General features: G+C 35.2%; 1 protein-coding gene across 6 annotated transcripts in view; it reads left to right on the top strand.

The window, feature by feature from the left end:
- Positions 1-18,964, top strand: part of CASK (calcium/calmodulin dependent serine protein kinase) — a 386,140-nt gene that overhangs the window by 63,348 nt on the left and 303,828 nt on the right. For all 6 annotated transcript variants that reach the window (XM_065900912.1, XM_065900915.1, XM_065900911.1 and 3 more), the window contains exon 2: positions 10,399-10,511. In XM_065900912.1, coding sequence (XP_065756984.1) covers positions 10,399-10,511 — 113 coding nt within the window. The remainder of the gene's footprint in view (positions 1-10,398; positions 10,512-18,964) is intronic.

Genomic DNA, 18,964 nt, shown 5'->3' with positions numbered 1-18,964 from the left:
CTGAGAGCATATAGGAGCCCTTGCTGGCAAGTCCGTTGGCAAAATCCCAAGTAAATCCCAGAACATGGAGCTCTTCACAGGCAGGACATCCGTGCTGTAGTGCAGTGCTGGGTACTGAACATCCAGCAGGAGTGCGGTCAGGGGGCATGCACTGCTCTGCATTTCCTGCTTTTCAGCTCGCCGAGGCTGCCTCCCGCTCAGTTATTCCTGAGAACACTGCTGTGGACTGAAATGAGAGTCCTCTGCTGATCGAGGCAGCAGAGAGGAGCAGGAATCTCATCAGCCCCTGGTCAGAAAAAGCAAAACAGAGGAACCTGGCCCCAGATTACGTGGTTCTTCTGTTTTCAAGTTAAAGAGCTGATCAGTGGCATTGGGAATCTTTGATGGCTCTCTAGTTAACCTCTGCTCAATGCTTAGCTGGCAACCTGAGATCTCACTCTCTTGTATTCTTGCGTTGAATCTCCTGTTTGCTGTCCCTTGGCGTCCTTTTTTACTAGTATACTCTCTTGTTCTAGCAAACACATCCTACAATAATTTCTTCAGGAAGTATGCATTGCAAGTAATGTATTGAGCTTTTTCATGTCTGAAAATGTTTTTTTATTATTGATTTTTCTGACTCAATGTAGACTTCAAAGGTTAGAAATATTTTTCCTTCATGATTCTGAAGGTGTCGCTCTAATGTCTCATTGCTTCTAGTGTTGCCATTGAGAGATCAGAAGCCATTGCAGTGCCTGATCCATTGTGTGTGAACTATATCATCCTCCCCTCCTTGAGCACCCTTACCCCTACTGCTGGAAATCTGAACGTTTTGTAGCCCATAGGGTTCTTAAATTTCACAGTGGCATGAGTGGACATGTGTCTTATCTATTTTGCTGAGTACTTCATGGGTGCTTTTCTTTAAAATTTTTAATTTCTATTGGGGTATAGTTGATTAACAATGTTGTGTTAGTTTCAGGTGTACAGCAAAGTGATTCAGTTATACATATGCATGTATCTATTCTTTTTCAAATTCTTTTCCCATGTAGGTTGTTACAGAATATTGAGCAGAGTTCCCTGTGCTATAGAGTAGGTCCTTGTTGGTTACCTATTATAAACATAGCACTGTTTACATGTAAATCCCAAACTCCCAGTCTATCCCTACTCCCCCTTCCCCCCGGTAACCATAAGTTCGTTCTCTATGTCTATGAGTCCATTTCTGTTTTATAAATAAGTTCATTTGTATATATATTTTTAGATTCCACATATAAGCAATATCATATGATATTTGTCTTTGTCTGACTTACTTCACTTAGTATGATAATCTCCAGGTCCATCCATGTTGCTGCAAATGGCATTATTTCATTCTTTTTTATGGGTGAGTAGTATTCCATCATATAAATATACCACATCTTCTTTATCCATTCATCTGTTGATGGATATTTAGGTTGCTTCCATGTCTTGGCTATTGTAAACAGTGCTGCAATGAACACTGGGGTGCATGTATCCTTTCGAACCATGGTTTTCTCTGAGTATATGCCTGGGAGTGGGATTGCTGGATCATATGGTAGCTCTAATTTTAGTTTCTTAAGGAACCTCCATACTGTTCTCCATAGTGGCTGTACCAGTTTAGATTCCCACCAACAGTGCAAGAGGGTTCCCTTTTCTCCACACCCTCTCCAGAATTTATTGTTTGTAGATTTTTTAATGATGGCCATTTGGCCTGGTGTGAGGTGATACCTCATTGTAGTTGTGATTTGCATTTCTCTAATAATTAGCAATGTTCAGCATCTTTTCATATGCCTCTTGGCCATCTGTATGTCTTCTTTGGAGAAATGCCAGTTAGGTCTTTTGCCCATGTTTTGATTGGGTTGTTTGTTTTTTTAATATTGAGCCGCAATAGCTGTTCGTAAATTTTGGAGACTAATCCTTTGTTGGTTGCATTGTTTGCAAATATTTTCTCCCATTCTGTGGGCTATCTTTTCGTTTTGTTTATGGTTTCCTTTGCTGTGCAAAAGCTTTTGAGTTTAATTAGGTCCCATTTGTTTATTTTTGTTTTTATTTCCATTACTCTAGGACACTTCAGAAAAGATGTTGCTGTGATTTATGTCAGAGTGTTCTGCCTCTGTTTTCCTCGAAGAGTTTTATAGCATCTGGTCTTACATTTAGGCCTTTAATCCATTTTGAGTTTACTTTTGTGTATGGTGTTAAAGAATGATCTAATTTCATTTTTTAACATGTGGCTGTCCAGTTTTCCCAGCACCATTTATTGAAGAAACTGTCTTTCCTCCATTGTATAGTCTTGCTTCCTTTGTTGTAGATTAATTGACCATATGTACGTGGATTTATTTCTGGGCTTTCTATCCTGTTCCATTAATCTATATTTCTGTTTTTGTGCCAGTGCCATACTGTTTTGATGACTGTCTTTGTAGTATAGTCTGAAGTCAGGGAACCTGATTCCTCCAGCTCTGCTTTTTGTCTGGTTTTCTTATCAATGCATTGATAGGAATTGCATTGAATCTGTACATTGCCTTGGATAGTATAGTCATTTTGACAATATTGATTCTTCCAATCCACGAATGTGGTATATCTCTCCATCTGTTTGTGTCATCTTTGATTTCTTTCATCACTGTCTTATAGTTTTCAGTGTACAGTTCTTTTGTCTCCTTAGGTAGGTTTATTCCTAAGTATTTTATTCTTTTTGATGCAATGGTAAATGGGATTGTTTCCTTAATTTCTCTTTCTGATCTTTCATTGTTAGTGTATAGGAATGCAAGGGATTTCTGTGTATTAATTTTGTATCCTGCAAGTTTACCAGATTCGTTGATACCCTGTAGTAGTTTCCTGGTAGCATCTTTAGGATTTTCTATGTATAGTGTCATGTCATCTGCAAACAGTGACAGTTTTACTTCTTCTTTTCCAATTTGGATTCCTTTTATTTCATTGTTTTCTCTAGATTGCCGTAGCTAGGACTTCCAAAACTGTGTTGAATAAATGTGGCAAGAGTGGATCCTTGTCTTGTTCCTGGTCTAGGAGGAAATGCTTTCAGCTTTTTATCGTTGAGTATGATGTTAGCTGTAGGTTAGTCATATACAGTCTTTATTATGTTGAGGTACGTTCCCTCTATGCCCACTTTCTGGAGAGTTTTTATTGTAAATGGGTGCTGAATTTTGTCAAATGCTTTTTCTGCATCTGTTGAGATAATAATGTGGTTTTTATTCTTCAATTTGTTGATGTGGTGTATCCCACTGTTTGATTTGTGGATATTGAAAAATTCTTGTATCCCTCGGATAAATCCCACTTGATCATGGTGTATGATCCTTTTAACGTATTGTTGAATTTGGACTGCTAATATTTTGTTGAGGATTTTTGCATCTATGTTCATCAGTGATATTGGCCTGTAATTTTCTTTTTGTGTGGTATTTTTGTCTGGTTTTGGTATCAGGGTGATGGTGACCTCATAGAATGAGTTTGGGAGTATTCCTTCCTTTTTCAATTTTTTGGAATAGTTTCAGAGGGATAGGTGTTAACTCTATCCCTCTATCAAATGTTTGATAGAATTCGCCTGTGAATTCATCTGGTCCTGGACTTTTGTTTGTTAGGAGTTTTTAAATCATGGTTTCAACTTCGTTACTGGTGATTGGTCTGTTCATATTTTCTGTTTCTTCCTGGTTCAGTCTTGTGAGACTGTACCTTTCTAAGAATTTGTCCATTTCTTACAGGTTGTCCATTTTATTGGCATACAGTTGCTTGTAGTAGTCTCATGATCTTTTGTATTTCTGTGGTGTCAGTTGTAACTTCTCCTTTTTCATTTTCTAATCTTATTGATTTGAGTCCTCTCCTTTTTTTTTTTTTGATGAGTCTGGCTAAAGGTTTATCAATTTTGTTTGTCTTTTCAAAGAACCAACTTTTAGTTTCATTGACCTTTGCTGTTGTTTTGTCTCTATTTCATTTATTTCTGCTCTGATCTTTATGATTTCTTTCCTTCTACTAACTTTAGGTTTTACTTGTTCTTCTTTCTCTAGTTGCTTTAGGTGTAAGGTTAGGTTGTTTATTTGAGATTTTTCTTGTTTCCTGAGGTAAGATTGTATTGCTATAAACTTCCCTCTTAGAACTGCTTTTGCTGCATCCCATAGGTTTTGGATCGTTGTGCTTTCATTTTCGTTTGTCTCTAGGTATTTTTTGATTTCCTCTTTGATTTGTTCAGTGATCCATTGGTTGTTTAGTAGCATATTGTTTAGCCTCCACTTGTTTGTGTTTTTTATAGTTTTGTTCTTGTAGTTTATTTTTAATCTCATAGTGTTGTGATTGGAAAGGATGCTTCATATGGTTTCAATTTTCTTAAATTTATTGGGACTCGCCTTGTGGCCCACCATGTGGTCAGTCCTGGGGAGTGTTCCCTGTGTACTTGAGAAGAATGTGTATTCTGCTGCTTTTGGATGGAATGCTCTATAAATATCAATTAAGTTCATCTGGTCTACTGTTTCATTTAAGGTCTGTGTTTCCTTATTGATCTTCTGTCTGGATGATCTGTCCATTGATGAAAGTGGGGTGTTAAAGTCCCCCACTATTATTGTGTTACTGTCAATTTCTCCCTTTATGGCTGTTAGTATTTGCTTTGTATATTGGGGTGCTCCTCTGTTGGCTGCATATATATTTGCAATTGTTATATCTTCTTCTTGGATTGATTCCTTGATCATTATGTAGTGTCCTTGTTTGTCTCTTGTAATAGTCTTTATTTTAAAGTTGATTTTGTCTGATATGAGTAGTGTTATTCCAGGTTTCTTTTGATTTCTATTTGTATGGAATACCTTTTTCCATCTCCTTACTTTCAGTCTGTATGTGTCCCTAGATCTGAAGTAGGTCTGTTGTAGACAGCATATATATGGGTCTTGTTTTTGTATCCATTCAGCCAGTCTGTGTCTTTTGGTTGGAGCATTTAATCCATTTACCTTTAAGGCACTAATTGATATGTATGTTCCTATTGCCATTTTCTTAATTGTTTTGGATTTGTTTTTGTAGGTCTTTTTTCTTCCCTTCCTCATTTGTTCTCTTGTCTTGTGATTTGATGACTAACATTAGTTTTGTGTTTGGATTCATTTTTCTTTTTTGTGTGTGTCTATTGTAGATTTTTGGTTTGCAGTTACCATGAGTTTTGATATAGCAGTCTGTATATACACAAGATTGTTTTAAGTTGCTAGTCTTTTAATTTCAAATGCATTTCCAATATCCTGCATTTGTGTTCTCGTGTTCTTACAGTTGCTGGGTTTTATGTCATATTTGTATGTAGATGATTTCCTACCTTTACTTTATGTTTGCCTTTACTGGTTTTCCATTTGTAATTTTCCATTTGTAATTTTGTAATTTTACAAATGGAATTTGTAATTTTCTTGTTTCTGGTAGTGGCCTTTTCTGCTTAGAGAAGTTCCTTTAGCAATTTTTCCAAAGCTGGTTTGGTGGTGCTGAATTCTCTTAGCTTTTGCTTGTCTGTAAAGTTTTTGATGTATACATATAGCTGATTTATGTTGTTATACAGCAGAAACTAATACAACATTGTAAAGCAATTATACTCCAATAAAGATGTGAAAAAAAATCTGAGTGAGAGCCTTGCTGGGTGAAGTATTCTTGGTTGTAAGTTCTTCCCTTTTATCATTTTAAATATATTGTGTTGCTCCCTTCTGGCTTGCAGAGTTTATGCTGAGAAATCAGGTGATGACCTTATGGGAGTTCTCGTATATGTTATTTTTTGCTTTTCCCTTTGGTGGCTCCTTTTAATTTGGACAACTCAGGATTTAAGGTCTGGGAAATGTTCTTGGATTGAGTTCCTCCCCTCCATTTTCTTTGTTCTTTTGGTTCTGCTTTCTGGGAAATTTCCTCAACTTTATCTGCCAGGCCTTCTATTGAGTTTTAAACTTCTTCATAGTTTTCAAGAGCCCTCATTTTGTCTTCTGAAAGTTCTGTCTTTGTTTCATAGTTATAGCATCTTTCCAAGGACATTAATGGTAGTTAGAAGTTTTTTTCTTGTTTAGTATGTTTCCTCTAAGTTGCTCTTTCTGTTTTGATCTCTGTCTTCCAAATTAGACTCTTCTCCAGATGTTTTGGGAGGTTGGTTATCTACTTATGATTAGGAATAGAGCAGTGGTTCTTGAGGGACATCTGACAATGTTTAGACACATTTTTGCTTGGCAAAACTGGCTGAGGGGGTGCTACTGTCATCTCCAGGTAGAGGCTGGAGACGCTGTTAGACACCCTCCAATGCACAGGACATCCTTGCACAACAAAGAACTATTCAGCCCAAAATGCCAACAATGCCGAGGTTGGAAAGCTGATTGAAAACTCTGAACTTGTGGAAGAACTTGTTGACTTTGAATTTCAAGGAAGGTGATCTGGTTGAGTGGTTTGAACAATATAACGTCATTATTTTTCCTTCTGGGCTGGTCACATATTCAATAGAAAATCTTACCTTTCCTGCCTGAAGGGTAAAGATCTACATTCCCCCCTGTTAATGGGAAATGGGGATGGGCTGTCTACATTCAGTTTGTGTGTGATCACATAAACCCCTTGCTTTTCATATAGTATCCACTTCTTCAACTGCCTTCTGTCCCCAGTTCTAAGACCCTGTGTTTTACCCTCTTCAGATAATGGACCTCTGTGAGGATGAGGCAGAGTAGTTACCCGGTGGCATGGAGTAGAGGAGGAGGATCTAAGACTCTTAACTGCTTCTCTAATAGATTTCACTCAAACCTTGTTAGTTTAGCCCCACCCTCTCTTTCTCAGTTATCTGGTGCTGCCAGTTCAGGTGCTTCCTGAGAATTTTGTAGTGTAAATGAGTTTGTTTCTGAACTTTTCTTATTTTCTCCTTGCAATTTGGTGTTTCTATGAATGCTAAGCCAGTTACCATTACTCCATCTGCTTTCTTGCTTTCAAAATTTGATTATTAATTACTATTGTATTCTCCCAGTTCTTTAAGACATTTTCTTTAGCCCCTTTTCTCTCATTTTAATGGGTTCAGGGAGAAAAGTTAATTTAGATGCATTTGCTAAATCTATCCTATTATCCTGGAGACCAACATATTATACTGTATTCTAGCATAATTTTGTTTAATTCTAGTCACTTTTGATGTGCAATTGTCCCTCGGTATTTGCAGGGGGTTGGTTATAGGATCCCCGCCAATACCAAAATCCATGGATGCTCAAGTTCCTTATATAAAATAGCATATTATTTGCATATAACCCACACATATGCCCCATATACTTCAAATCATCTCTAGATTACTTACAATACCTAATACATTGTAAATGCTTTGTAAATAGTTACCAGTGCAAATTCAAGTTTTGCTTTTTGGAACTTTCTAGAATTTTTTTTCATATATTTTCAATCCATGGTTGGCTGAATCAACAGATGTGGAACCAGCAGATACAGAGGGCCTACTGTATTTACTTTTGGTATCATAATGGTTCAATTCCTAGACATGACCTTTCTTCACATTAATGAAAGCTAGAGGAGATTATTGTGTGTCTGCATAGAGACACAGCTACATTCTTTTCAAAACCTTAGGGAAGTAATAGCAAATATTCAATTGTAACATATTCTAGTTTAATTGACCTTTTACTTTAAAACTTAGTATTCTGAAAGCAGCCAACTGCCTTGAGTAGAACCTTGTGCCACAATCCCAATCAATATTCAGTATTCTTAAAGAATTGGATAAAGAATATAGATTTTATCAAATCTGAAATGCCGTCAATTATCTTATCATTCCAGTTTGATTAATACCCTGGCCAGAATTAGTGGAAATATGAGAAAGATAGTAGTTTATAATGATGGCTTACAACTACCTCTGTCAGTATTCCCCCCACCCCCCATAATTATTCAAGAATCGACTGCACTATAGACTAAAAATTTAAGGATGAAATTTTAAGATTCAAAACGAGTTTAGGCCAGACTGAAACCTAGGCCTCCTGAATTTTTGCTGTTCCTTAAACTGTCATTCAAGTATAACTAATAAGTGTAATACAGAAGTTTTAACATACATTTTATTACACTCTCCTCCCCATTTTAAGATGGGAAAACAAGCCAGATTTTCTTATATCCTGTGTCTTTTTAGCGTTTTGATGAAATAAATATAATCAAGTCCTGCTAAAATTATAGACACTATATACTCATTCAAATTTTTTTTAGTTTCCACTGAGTTTCCAGTTGATGGATTAAATCCCAAAGAAAGTTAAAAGATTTTTCAGTGTCTTTTTAGTGTACTAAATGGTTCACCTTTTCTAACCCCCTGGATGTCACTGAGAGACAGATCTTTGAAACTCTTTACTCGTGACCTATCTTCACGTCATCAATACTTCAGAGATAAACTCATTTTCTTTGCCTCACATTATAAAAGTAGCCTAAAGAACCAAGGATTTGGTTCCTTTTTTTCATTCACAGACTTAAACACGTTTTTGGTGTGGTTTTTTTTTGTATCAGTATTCCCTTTTTTCTTGATTCTTCCTAGCTTTCTTCATTCTACTATTACTAAAAGGGTTGGGGGAGAAGCTATGTTTTCTTCCTCACCTTTGTTCAAACAGGAAAAAGTAAAGAATTGACTCTCTTGACCAAAAATGATCCCACATACAGATCTTGGAAAGTATCCAAAAGGTGTAGTGAATTGAAGCATACTACACAAATGTATATATAAATAGAGTCCCAAGGGTTTAATGTGTGTACAAAAACCAATTACGCTAAACATTTCCTGAAATTACTTGCTATTGTCAGGATAAGTAATCACAAGTAAGACATCCAGATTGAGAATGAAAACATTTGTGGGAGTCCTGACTCACATTGTTATATTGTCTTCTCACAGAGAAAAAGTCTTTGAACAGTTTTGAGTGATTATCAAAAAGGTCCTTTTCCTATAGAGTTCTGAAAGTTACGCTATTACCATTTCTTTTCCTTCCAGTTTAGCTTTGTTAGGTTGCTTGAAGAGAGAGACTTGAAACTGTAGTGTAACTGATGTCTTGATGATTGATAGTGGGATGAAATCAACTGATTTATATGATCTCAGAGAAATGTTTAAGTCTAGGTTAGATTATATTCGTTTGCCTGTCCTCTGAAAGAATAAAGACAAACTTACACTTTAAGGCAAAAGTATCATAAGTGTCCTACTGTAAATGAAGAACTTTTCTCTGTCTTCTGATTGACCACATGCATCCAGGTGTACTGTTTCTACCTGTAAAAACCAATGAGAGTGTTTTGTTTCCTGAGGAGGGGGGAAATCCATACATGTATACATGTACATGTGTGTGTATTTAATAACTTAAACCATACTAGCCTTCAAATAAAATACTACAGTATATTGCGATTGCATTCTACATTAATCAATAGTTGATTCAAGCATGTTGGATTATCTTTAGTTCAGATACTTATTTGATAACTATTAATCACAAGGAACAGAGTGTGTGTTTGTGTTTTTAATGCCTGGGACCGGGCATTGTTATTTTATCAGTCATTACAGTTGATTCAACTGTATGGTCAATATTGAGAGCCACCGATTTCAATTGAGGAGAGGACTGGGTAAGAAAGTGACTGGCCCACTGGTTTTGCTAGTAGAAATTACTTCCTTTCCTATGGCAGTTGAGAATAATGCTAATTTGAAGTTTGAGGAGGATGAAGGATTTCCCTGTGACTTCACGTGAGACTGTAGAGGTTGTTGGAAACTAAATCATGTAGGGCTTTCTCTTTGTGAAGTGTCTATTTAAGTCTTCTGCCCAGATTTCCTTGTAGTATATTTTCTTATTTAAGAATTATTTATGTATTTTGGTTCTTGACTAAATACATGCGTTGCACATACCTTCTCTCTGGGATTTTAAGCAGAAACATAATATCAGATTTTCATCTTTAAAGCATCACTTCAAGAATGAATGGGAGAAACAAGTTTTCAGTGGTCCTAGTAGAAACTGGTAGTGGTTTAGACTACAGAATGAGTCATGCAGAGAAGTGGACAGGATTAAGAGATATTTGAAATAAACTCAGTAGGACTTGTTAGTGAAGATTAGATAAGTGATGGCTAAGATGAGAGAATGATTTAAGTTTCTGGTTCAAAAGGTAAAAGCTGTATACACTACCACTGTGAACTATTATTTTGTTTAAGATGCTGATAATATGTAGAGAAAATTACAGAGATTATTTGCCTTGAATATAAGAACACTATCTCAAATTTTTAAAAGTGATTTTGAAAGTAAATTTGTTTCTTATTTTTCTGGTTTATCAACTTACAAATAAATAATTACCTCATGAATTATAGAAAAATGTGTTCAAAACTATATTAAATTCTATTTTGAAAGCTATGGCTATAGTAGACAATGAAATATGAATAAACTGTTGAAAGGAAATAGAAACTTAAGAAAATCAACAAATTAAACTTGGATATTTTTTTTTTAGGGGTCCCTTCAGTGTTGTACGACGATGCATCAACAGAGAAACTGGGCAACAATTTGCTGTAAAAATTGTTGATGTAGCCAAGTTCACATCAAGTCCAGGGTTAAGTACAGAAGGTAAGAGATGGATTTCAAGTAAGTTATTTGATGTCTGGCTTTATTTCATTTCCAATCCATCTATCAACTTAACCTTCATCTGGGGGTGGGGAAGCAGAGGGTGTAATGTAGTGGGAAGTGGGTGGAGACAGTTTAAATTCCATTCTAGTTTGTCAGATTTCTAGAACATAGTATTTGAAAGATAGCTAGATTTGATTAACAGTGTTACGAAGTCATCTAGGATTGCTATTGGCCTATGTTTTTTGAATAGAAAGGAAGTAAAATCTGAAAATATATTTTTTAGGATCTAACTTGTAGTCCTATAGTATAGAACATGGGATGGGAAGGGTGAGAAGGGAAATAATGGCACAAATATAATCATTGCAGATTCAAAAGAAACTAAGATGAGTTCCCTTCAAGTCCATAACTTATTACCCTTAGGATTGTGATCTAATAGAACTAAAAGACTAATATATCACATATTGCTTAAGTCACTTATGGTGTATATGTGTAAATTTGAAAGATCAGTACTGCTAGGACTTGCAGGACTCAAAATTTTGTTTCAAGACATTGATATGGCTAATCATATTTATGTATAAATATTTATAAACAGTACAGAAGGATTTTAAAAGTTTTTTTGGTTTGTTTTTTGCTGTTTTAAGCCATAGTTCCATGTAGCCATGATTCACATATGGTCGCACTTCAGATGGCACAATTATTATTTTAACGTTTCTAATTAGCCTGTCTTCTGTCTTTAGACTTTTTCGCAGTCCAGTGAAAGACATATCCTTCTTAAGTCCTTTCCTTCTTAATCCCAAGAGCAATGCAGTTAATAGTTTAAATTGGAAAAGCTAAGGCAGAGTAGCCTATTTATATTTTATCCAGTTATCTTACTTTAAGAAGTAGAAGCCCAGATACTGTGAGTTCCAAGTCAATCTATTCCTGCAGATTCCTTTTCAGGATCATTACTTTTAAATACTTTTTTGAAACCTTCTAAATTATTATTATCCATATACTGAATGTAGAAGATTCATAGAAGTTGTTACAAAGAATCAATAACTGATTTTTTTAGTGCTTTAATCTTTCAATTCTTAAGGTAAGATTTAGGGATTTTATGTCTTACGGTTTCATATTTTGGAATTGGCTATTATTACTTTTGAATACAAATTATTTTATAAATTTAGCAGAATTTAAAATTCACTTCTAATCAGGTTTCACCACTATATTATGTTTGCTAAAACTTTTTAACTGCATTTAAGTTTAATATACTGTATTTGATTTTCTGTACCTCAGTTGTCAACTAATTTTAACAAAAAGCTTTCTGAGTACTTAGGTAATTTTGTATAAACCTAGTTCATTAAACATATAGATGTGTTGAATCTTTATTTCTCTTAAATGTTTTGATACTGTTGATGAATTTAGTAAGATTTCAGTTTAAAATCACAAGTCTAAATCAATTACTCAGTATACCTATATTATGTTGATTTTGTTTATCAGTATACCTAATTCTGAATCTACAGACTAAAGACATTTTTCATGGAGACAATTAATTACTTTCTCAGTTATCTGAGGTTCTTTCTTTTTTAAAAAAAAAAAAAAAAAAGAAATTTATTTATTTATGGCTGAGTTGGGTCTTTGTTGCTGCGCGTGGACTTTCCCTAGTTGTGGCGAGTGGGGGCTACTCTTCGTTGCGGTGTGTGGGCTTCTCATTGCGTTAGCTTCTCTTGTTGTGGAGCATGGGTTCTAGGCATGCGGGCTTCAGTAGTTGTGGCGCACAGGCATAGTTGCTCTGCGGCATGTGGGATCTTCCCGGACCAGGGCTCGAGCCCATGTCCCCTGCATTGGCAGGAGGATTCTTAACCATTGCGCCATCAGAGAAGCCCTTGGCTGAGGTTCTTTATTGACAGATTTCTTCAGCAAGGAATCTCTGTAGCTATAGACCCAGACTGCCAGGCTGAATCTCATTTATTGTCACGTAGCCAGGGAGTCAAACACCAAACTTAAAAAGATGGGGTTGGCGTATCATCCATCTCTCTGAGGTTAAGTCTTCTGAAGTTCACTCATTTGTCGCTTTGGCATTGCTTTGAGTATGTAAATGTCTTCAAGTCCTATTCTGAAGACAAGGCTAGGGCATTTCATTAATCTTATATGGTAGGGTCACAACCTATAGATATTAAATGATATCCAATTGAATTCTGCATATTACTCATGACTTTATCTGGTTTTGTTAAGGGTTTGATGTTATTCAAATGAAAATGTGCAATTGTTCCTTTATATTTATGGCACCAAAATGTAGTTTTCCCATCTTCTTTAGCACAATGACACTCACAATGGTTAAGAAACAGAATAAAAATTTCATCTCCACCCTACCACAACTATTTTTCCTTTTGAAAAAAAACTTGCAGTGGAGTTCCTATACACACTATTGCTTATTTTCACACTAGCTTACTTTATTTTAACTTGCACACATTTTATTATAAGATATATAATAAATAATAAGTTATTTATTTTATATTATAAAACCTCTTTGAACAGTATCCTCCACCCCCAACTTCTTTCAACATTTTTCCAAAACATTTGCCCTTCCAGTGCATTTACAAATTGTTAGTGTCCAAAAATGACCTTATTCATGGCTAAGGGCAGGAGATGTTGTATTAAGAAGAAACATATTTTGAAGTGAAATTTGAAGTACAATAAAAAGGAATCTATAAGTTTAAACAAAAGTACCTAGAAATATCTATATTTACCATTATATTCTCTTCTTTTTTTAAAATTAATTTATTTGGTTGCGCTGGGTCTTAGTTGCGTTGCAGCAGGTGGGCTCCTTAGTTGTGGCTTGAGGGCTCCTTAGTTGCAGCTCACTGTCTTCTTGGTTGCAGCACATGGGCTCCTTAGTTGCGGCACACGGGCTCCTTAGTTGTGGCTTGCCGGCTCCTTAGTTGCAGCATGGGGGCTCCTTTGTTGTGGCATGTGAACTCTTAGTTGCAGCATGCATGTGGGATCTAGTTCCCTGACCAGAAGTCGAACCTGGGCCCCCTGCATTGGGAGCACAGAGTTTTAATCACTGCACCACCAGGGAATTCTCTATATTCTCTTCTAATTAAGCCTGTCTCTCAAGCAACAGATAATTTAAAATCTATTTTATTCTTTATGTTTTCTTTTTTATTTTATTTTTGTCATTTTGATTTATTTAATGTTTGTCATTGCGTCAGTATTTTTTCTTGTTAGTACATTTGTATTCAAATACATTATTGAATAAAATAGGTTTCGTGAAGTGTCATCTGGGAAACTAAAGTATGCTATTTATTTGGATAGGTCATTATGATACAAAGACAAGTAAAAAGAGCACCTATTTTAAAAAAATTTTTATTAGAGTATAGGTGATTTACACTGCTGCATTAGTTTCTGCAAAAAGCGAAGTGTATCAGTTATACCTATACATATTTTAGATTCTTTTCCCATATAGGTCATTACAGAGTATTGAGAAGAGTTCCCTGTGCTATACAGTAGGTCCTTATTAGTTAGCTATTTTTTTTTATTTTTTTATTGTTTATTTTTTTATTTTTTGCGGTACGCAGGCCTCTCACTGTTGTGGCCTCTCCTGTCGCGGAGCACAGGCTCCGGACGTGCAGGCTCAGCGGCCATGGCTCACGGGCCCAGCCGCTCCGCGGCACGCGGGATCCTCCCGGACCGGAGCACAAACCCGCGTCCTCTGCATCGGCAGGCGGACTCTCAACCACTGCGCCACCAGGGAAGCCCTAGTTAGCTATTTTAAGAGCACCTATTCTTAAGAAACTTGCAGTTTAATAGTCCCAACCATTGTTTCTAATATTATTTTTATAAGGAAAAATATGTAATAAATTCTAAATATATAACTTAAAAATTAGCTTTTGAAATGAAAAATGTATAGTAGTTAAAGACCACTTATATATGTTTTAAATTTACATTGTCATTGCTCTATTGAAGGTCAGATGTTGTAATTATTTGAATATCTGTTCTCTGTTTTCTCATTAAAATCATATTTTTTTTGTTCAATAGCGGTTCTTATAGGCTGCAGAGTATCCAAGAAACCGTTAAGTTGTAAGCAGAATTATGTATATATGTTCATTTTCCAGAAAAAGAGTCTACAGTTTTTATTAGATTCCTAAAAAGCATATTATTCCTAAATGGTTAAGAATTTATCCTTTCACATATATGAAAAAGTGAAGTTGACTCTTATGAATGTGACGTGAATAAGAAGTTTCTATTAAATGAAAGCTAGGTGAATTTCTATTAGGATTGGAGGATATTTTCATCCTTAAATACACAGCCTCCATTAATGAAATTCCTTGATTATTATCTTAAAACCTTTAATTAATGGACATTTTATCTCTTACTCTGCTGAGCCACTAATTTAAAGTTGACTTTTTCGTTTTAAAAATAAGTATCAAAATTAATTCAAGCAAATTGTTAATAGGGAAATTTAGGGAATGTAAGATGTACAGAATTGGAAACTGAATTGACAGTTCTGATATCTTGAAAGGACTCAATTCTTTATGGCTTAATTTAAAAAGTTCAAAAATGGTGGTTTTTATTTTAGAATATTAAGTTGTCTTCTAGAAAGAATATAGATTGGGTTCCAGTTTGCATAGTCTCCAAGAATATCTCATTCAAAAAATCCCAGATAGCAGATGTTAGCAAAATTGGAGGAGTAAGGGCCTTTGATAATGCTCATCTCTATAAAAACAAAGGGGAAACTGGCAAACGTTGTCAAAATCAGCTTTTTCAAAACTCTGGAACAACACATACACAGAGCTTCTGAGCAAGGACTAAGCTAACCAAGCATAGATAGTGGCCACATACAACAAAGGATACAGACTTCCCAGAATTAGTTCCGAAAAGTCAGTAAACAAATGAACGGGAACAATGATAACAAGAATAAGAACAAGAACAAGAACAACAACAAAAACCCAGCAACGGTAACAACAAACCCTGGAGGAGGGGAGATTCTTATTTCCAGAGTTGGCACATTACTTAAAACATCTAGTTTTCAACAAAAAATTATGAGTAATGCAAAGAAAGTATGGCTCATTAACAGGTGAAAAAGCAAGCATATCAAGATATACATAACTGAAGTCTCAGAAAGAGAGAAGAGAAAGGGAAAGAAAGACTATCTGAAGAAATAATGGCCCCACATTTCCCGAATCTTATGAAAAACATAAACCAACACATCCAAGACGCTCAACAAATTCTAAGTACAATAAACTCAAAGATACATCATAATCTAACTGTCAAAAGCAACAGTGAGAGTATCTTGGAAAGAGCAAGAGAGAAGCAATTTATCATGTACAAGGTATCCTCAGTAAGATTAACAGTGATTTCTCATCAGAAACCATCATGTCCAGGAAACATGAAATACCATATTCAAAATGATGAAAGAAAAAGGTTGTCTACCAAGAATTCTATATCTGGCAAAACCGTACCTCAAAAATGAAGGATACATTAAGACATTTCCAGATAAACAAAACTGAGAAAATTCATCACTAGCAAACCTGCCCTACAAGAAATAGTAAATGTAGTTATTAAGGCTAAAAAGAAAACACTAGATAGTAACTAAAACCGTGAGAAGTAAAAGAGCACAGTAAAGGTAACTACATATGTAAATATAAAAGGCAGTATAAATATTTTTTGATTATAACTTTTTCCCTCCTGATTTAATCGAGAACTGCATGAAGTAATAATTATAAATCTATGTTGATGGACATAAATGAATAAAGGTGTAATTGGAATGAAAATAAGAGCACAAAGGAGGGAATGGAACTGTATAGGATGAAAGTGTCTGTATACTATTGAAATTAAGTTTATATTAATCTGAGCCATATTGTTACAAGTTAAGATCTTAATTTTTATACTCAAGTGAGGAAATAAGAAAATAACCCCCAAAATATAATTTAAAAGTTACAAAGGGATTAAAGGGGTACACTAGAAAATATCTATTTAATGCAAAAAAGTCAATAATGGAGAAACACAAAAACAAAAAAGACATATAGAAAACAAATAGCAAAATTGTAAACATAAATTTTACAGTAAGTCCCATACATATGAACGAGTTCCATTCCGAGAGCATGTTCTTAAGTCCAATTTGTTCGTAAGTCCAACAAAGTTAGCCTAGGTACCCAACTAACACAGTAGACTGTATAGTAGTGTACCAAGTTACGTGATTGGGCATGTGAACATATGTTTGCATCTTTGAAAGCTCACAACGTTTTTTTCTTTCTTTTTCTTAGGATTTAAATTTCATTTTATTTATCTTTCTTACAATTTTATTGAGATAAAATTAATGTACAGCACTGTACACATTTAAGGTGCATAGCATGATGATTTACATACATCATGAAATGGTTATCACAGTAAGTTTAGTGAACATCCATCATCTAATATAGATACAAAATTACAGAAATAGAAAAAGATTATTTTCAAGGTTTAAATTTTAAATAATGAGTTTAAATATAGAGAATGTGTACATGGTACAGTATTAGCTTTTCACACTTTAACTTTGGTGAAAATAAGATGAATATTTTTTGTGAATGCCTACCTTGTTAGTTATTTTGTTTATTTGTCAAATAAATCGATTACTTAATGTAAAATCTGAGTTCTTTTTTTCATTTTTTTAAGCTTTTTATTTTATATTGGAGTATAGCCAATTAAAAATGTTGTCATAGTTTCAGGTGCACAGCAGAGTGACTCAGCCATACATATACATGTATCCATTCTCCCCCAAACTCCCCTCCCATCCACGCTGCCACATAACATTAAGCAGAGTTTCCTGTGCTATACAGTAGGTTCTTGGTTATCCATTTTAAATATAGCAGTGTGTACATGTTGATCCCAAGCTCCCTAACTATCCCTTCCCCCCATCGTCCCCTGTGGTACCCATAAGTTCGTTTTCTAAGTCTGTGAGTCTGTTTCTGTTTTGTAAATAAGTTCATTTGTATCATTTCTTTTTAGATTCCACATAAAAGGGTTATCATATGATATTTCTCTTTCTCTGTCTGACTTCACTCAGTATGACAATCTCTAGGTCCATCCATGTTGCTGCAAATGGCATTATTTCATTCTTTTTAATGGCTGAGGATTATTACGTTGTATATATGTACATCTTCTTTATCCATTCCTCTGTTGATGGACATTTACGTTGCTTCCACGTCTTGGCTATTGTAGACAGTGCTGCAATGAACATTGGGATGCATGTATCTTTTTGAACCATGATTTTTTTCTGGATATATGCTCAAGAGTGGGATTGCAGTGTCATATGGTAGCTCTGTTTTTAGTTTTTTAAGTCGCCTCCATACTGTTCTCCACAATGGGTATACCACCTTACATTCCTACCAACAGTATAGGAGGGTTCCCTTTTCTCCACACTCTCTCCAGCATTTATTGTTTATGGATTTTTTGATGGTAACCATTTTGACTGGTGTGAGGTGATATCTCATTATAGTTTTGATTGGCATTTCTCTAATGATTAGCGATGTTGAACATCTTTTCATGTATTTGTTGGTCATCAGTATGTGTTCTTTGGAGAAATGTCTATTTAGGTCTTCTGCCCATTCTTTGATTGGGTTGTTTGTTTTGATGATATTAAGCCTCATGAGCTGTTTGTAAATTTTGGAGACTAATCCCTTGTCAGTCACATCACTTGCAAATATTTTCTCCTAGTCTGTGGGTTGTCTTTTCTTTTTGTTTATGGTTTCTTTTGCTGTGCAAAAGCTTTTGAGTTTAATTAGGTCCCATTTGTTTATTTTTGTTTCTACTTCCGTTATTCTGGGAGACGGATCAAAAAAGATACTGCTGCGATTTATGTCAGAAAGTGTTCTGCCTATGTTTTCCTCTAGAAGTTTTATAAGGCCCAGTCTCACATTAGGCCTTTAATCCATTTTGAGCTTATTTTTGTGTATGGTGTTAAAGAATGATCTAATTTCATTTTTTTTATGGGTAGCTGTCCAGTTTTCCCAGCACCATTTGTTGAAGCGACTGTCTTTCCACCACTGTATAGTTTTGTCTCCTTTGTCGTAGGTTATTTGACCATAGGTGTGTGGATTTATTTCTGTGCTTTCTATCCTGCTCCATTGATCTATATGTATATTTCTGTGCCAGTACCACACTGTTTCGATGACTATAGCTTTGTAGTAAAGTCTGAAGTCAGGCAGCCTGATTCTTCCAGCTCCGTTTTTCTTTCTCAAGATTACTTTGGCAGTTCGGGGTCTTTTGTATCTCCATACAAAATTTGAGATTTTTTTGTTTTAGTTCTGAGAAAAATGCCATTGGTAATTTGATAGAAATTGCAGTGAATCTGTAGATTGCCTTGGACAGTATAGTCATTCTGACAGTATTGATTATTTCAATCCACGAACATGATATATCTTTCCATCAGTTTGGGTCTTCTTCGATTTCATCAGCATCTTATAGTTTTTGGAGTACAAGTCTTTTGTCTCCTT

The sequence above is a fragment of the Phocoena phocoena genome, chromosome X (genome assembly GCF_963924675.1).
Source record: "Phocoena phocoena chromosome X, mPhoPho1.1, whole genome shotgun sequence".
In the NCBI taxonomy this organism is placed as follows: Eukaryota; Metazoa; Chordata; class Mammalia; order Artiodactyla; family Phocoenidae; genus Phocoena; species Phocoena phocoena.
This window is presented reverse-complemented; position numbering and strand designations above follow the sequence as displayed.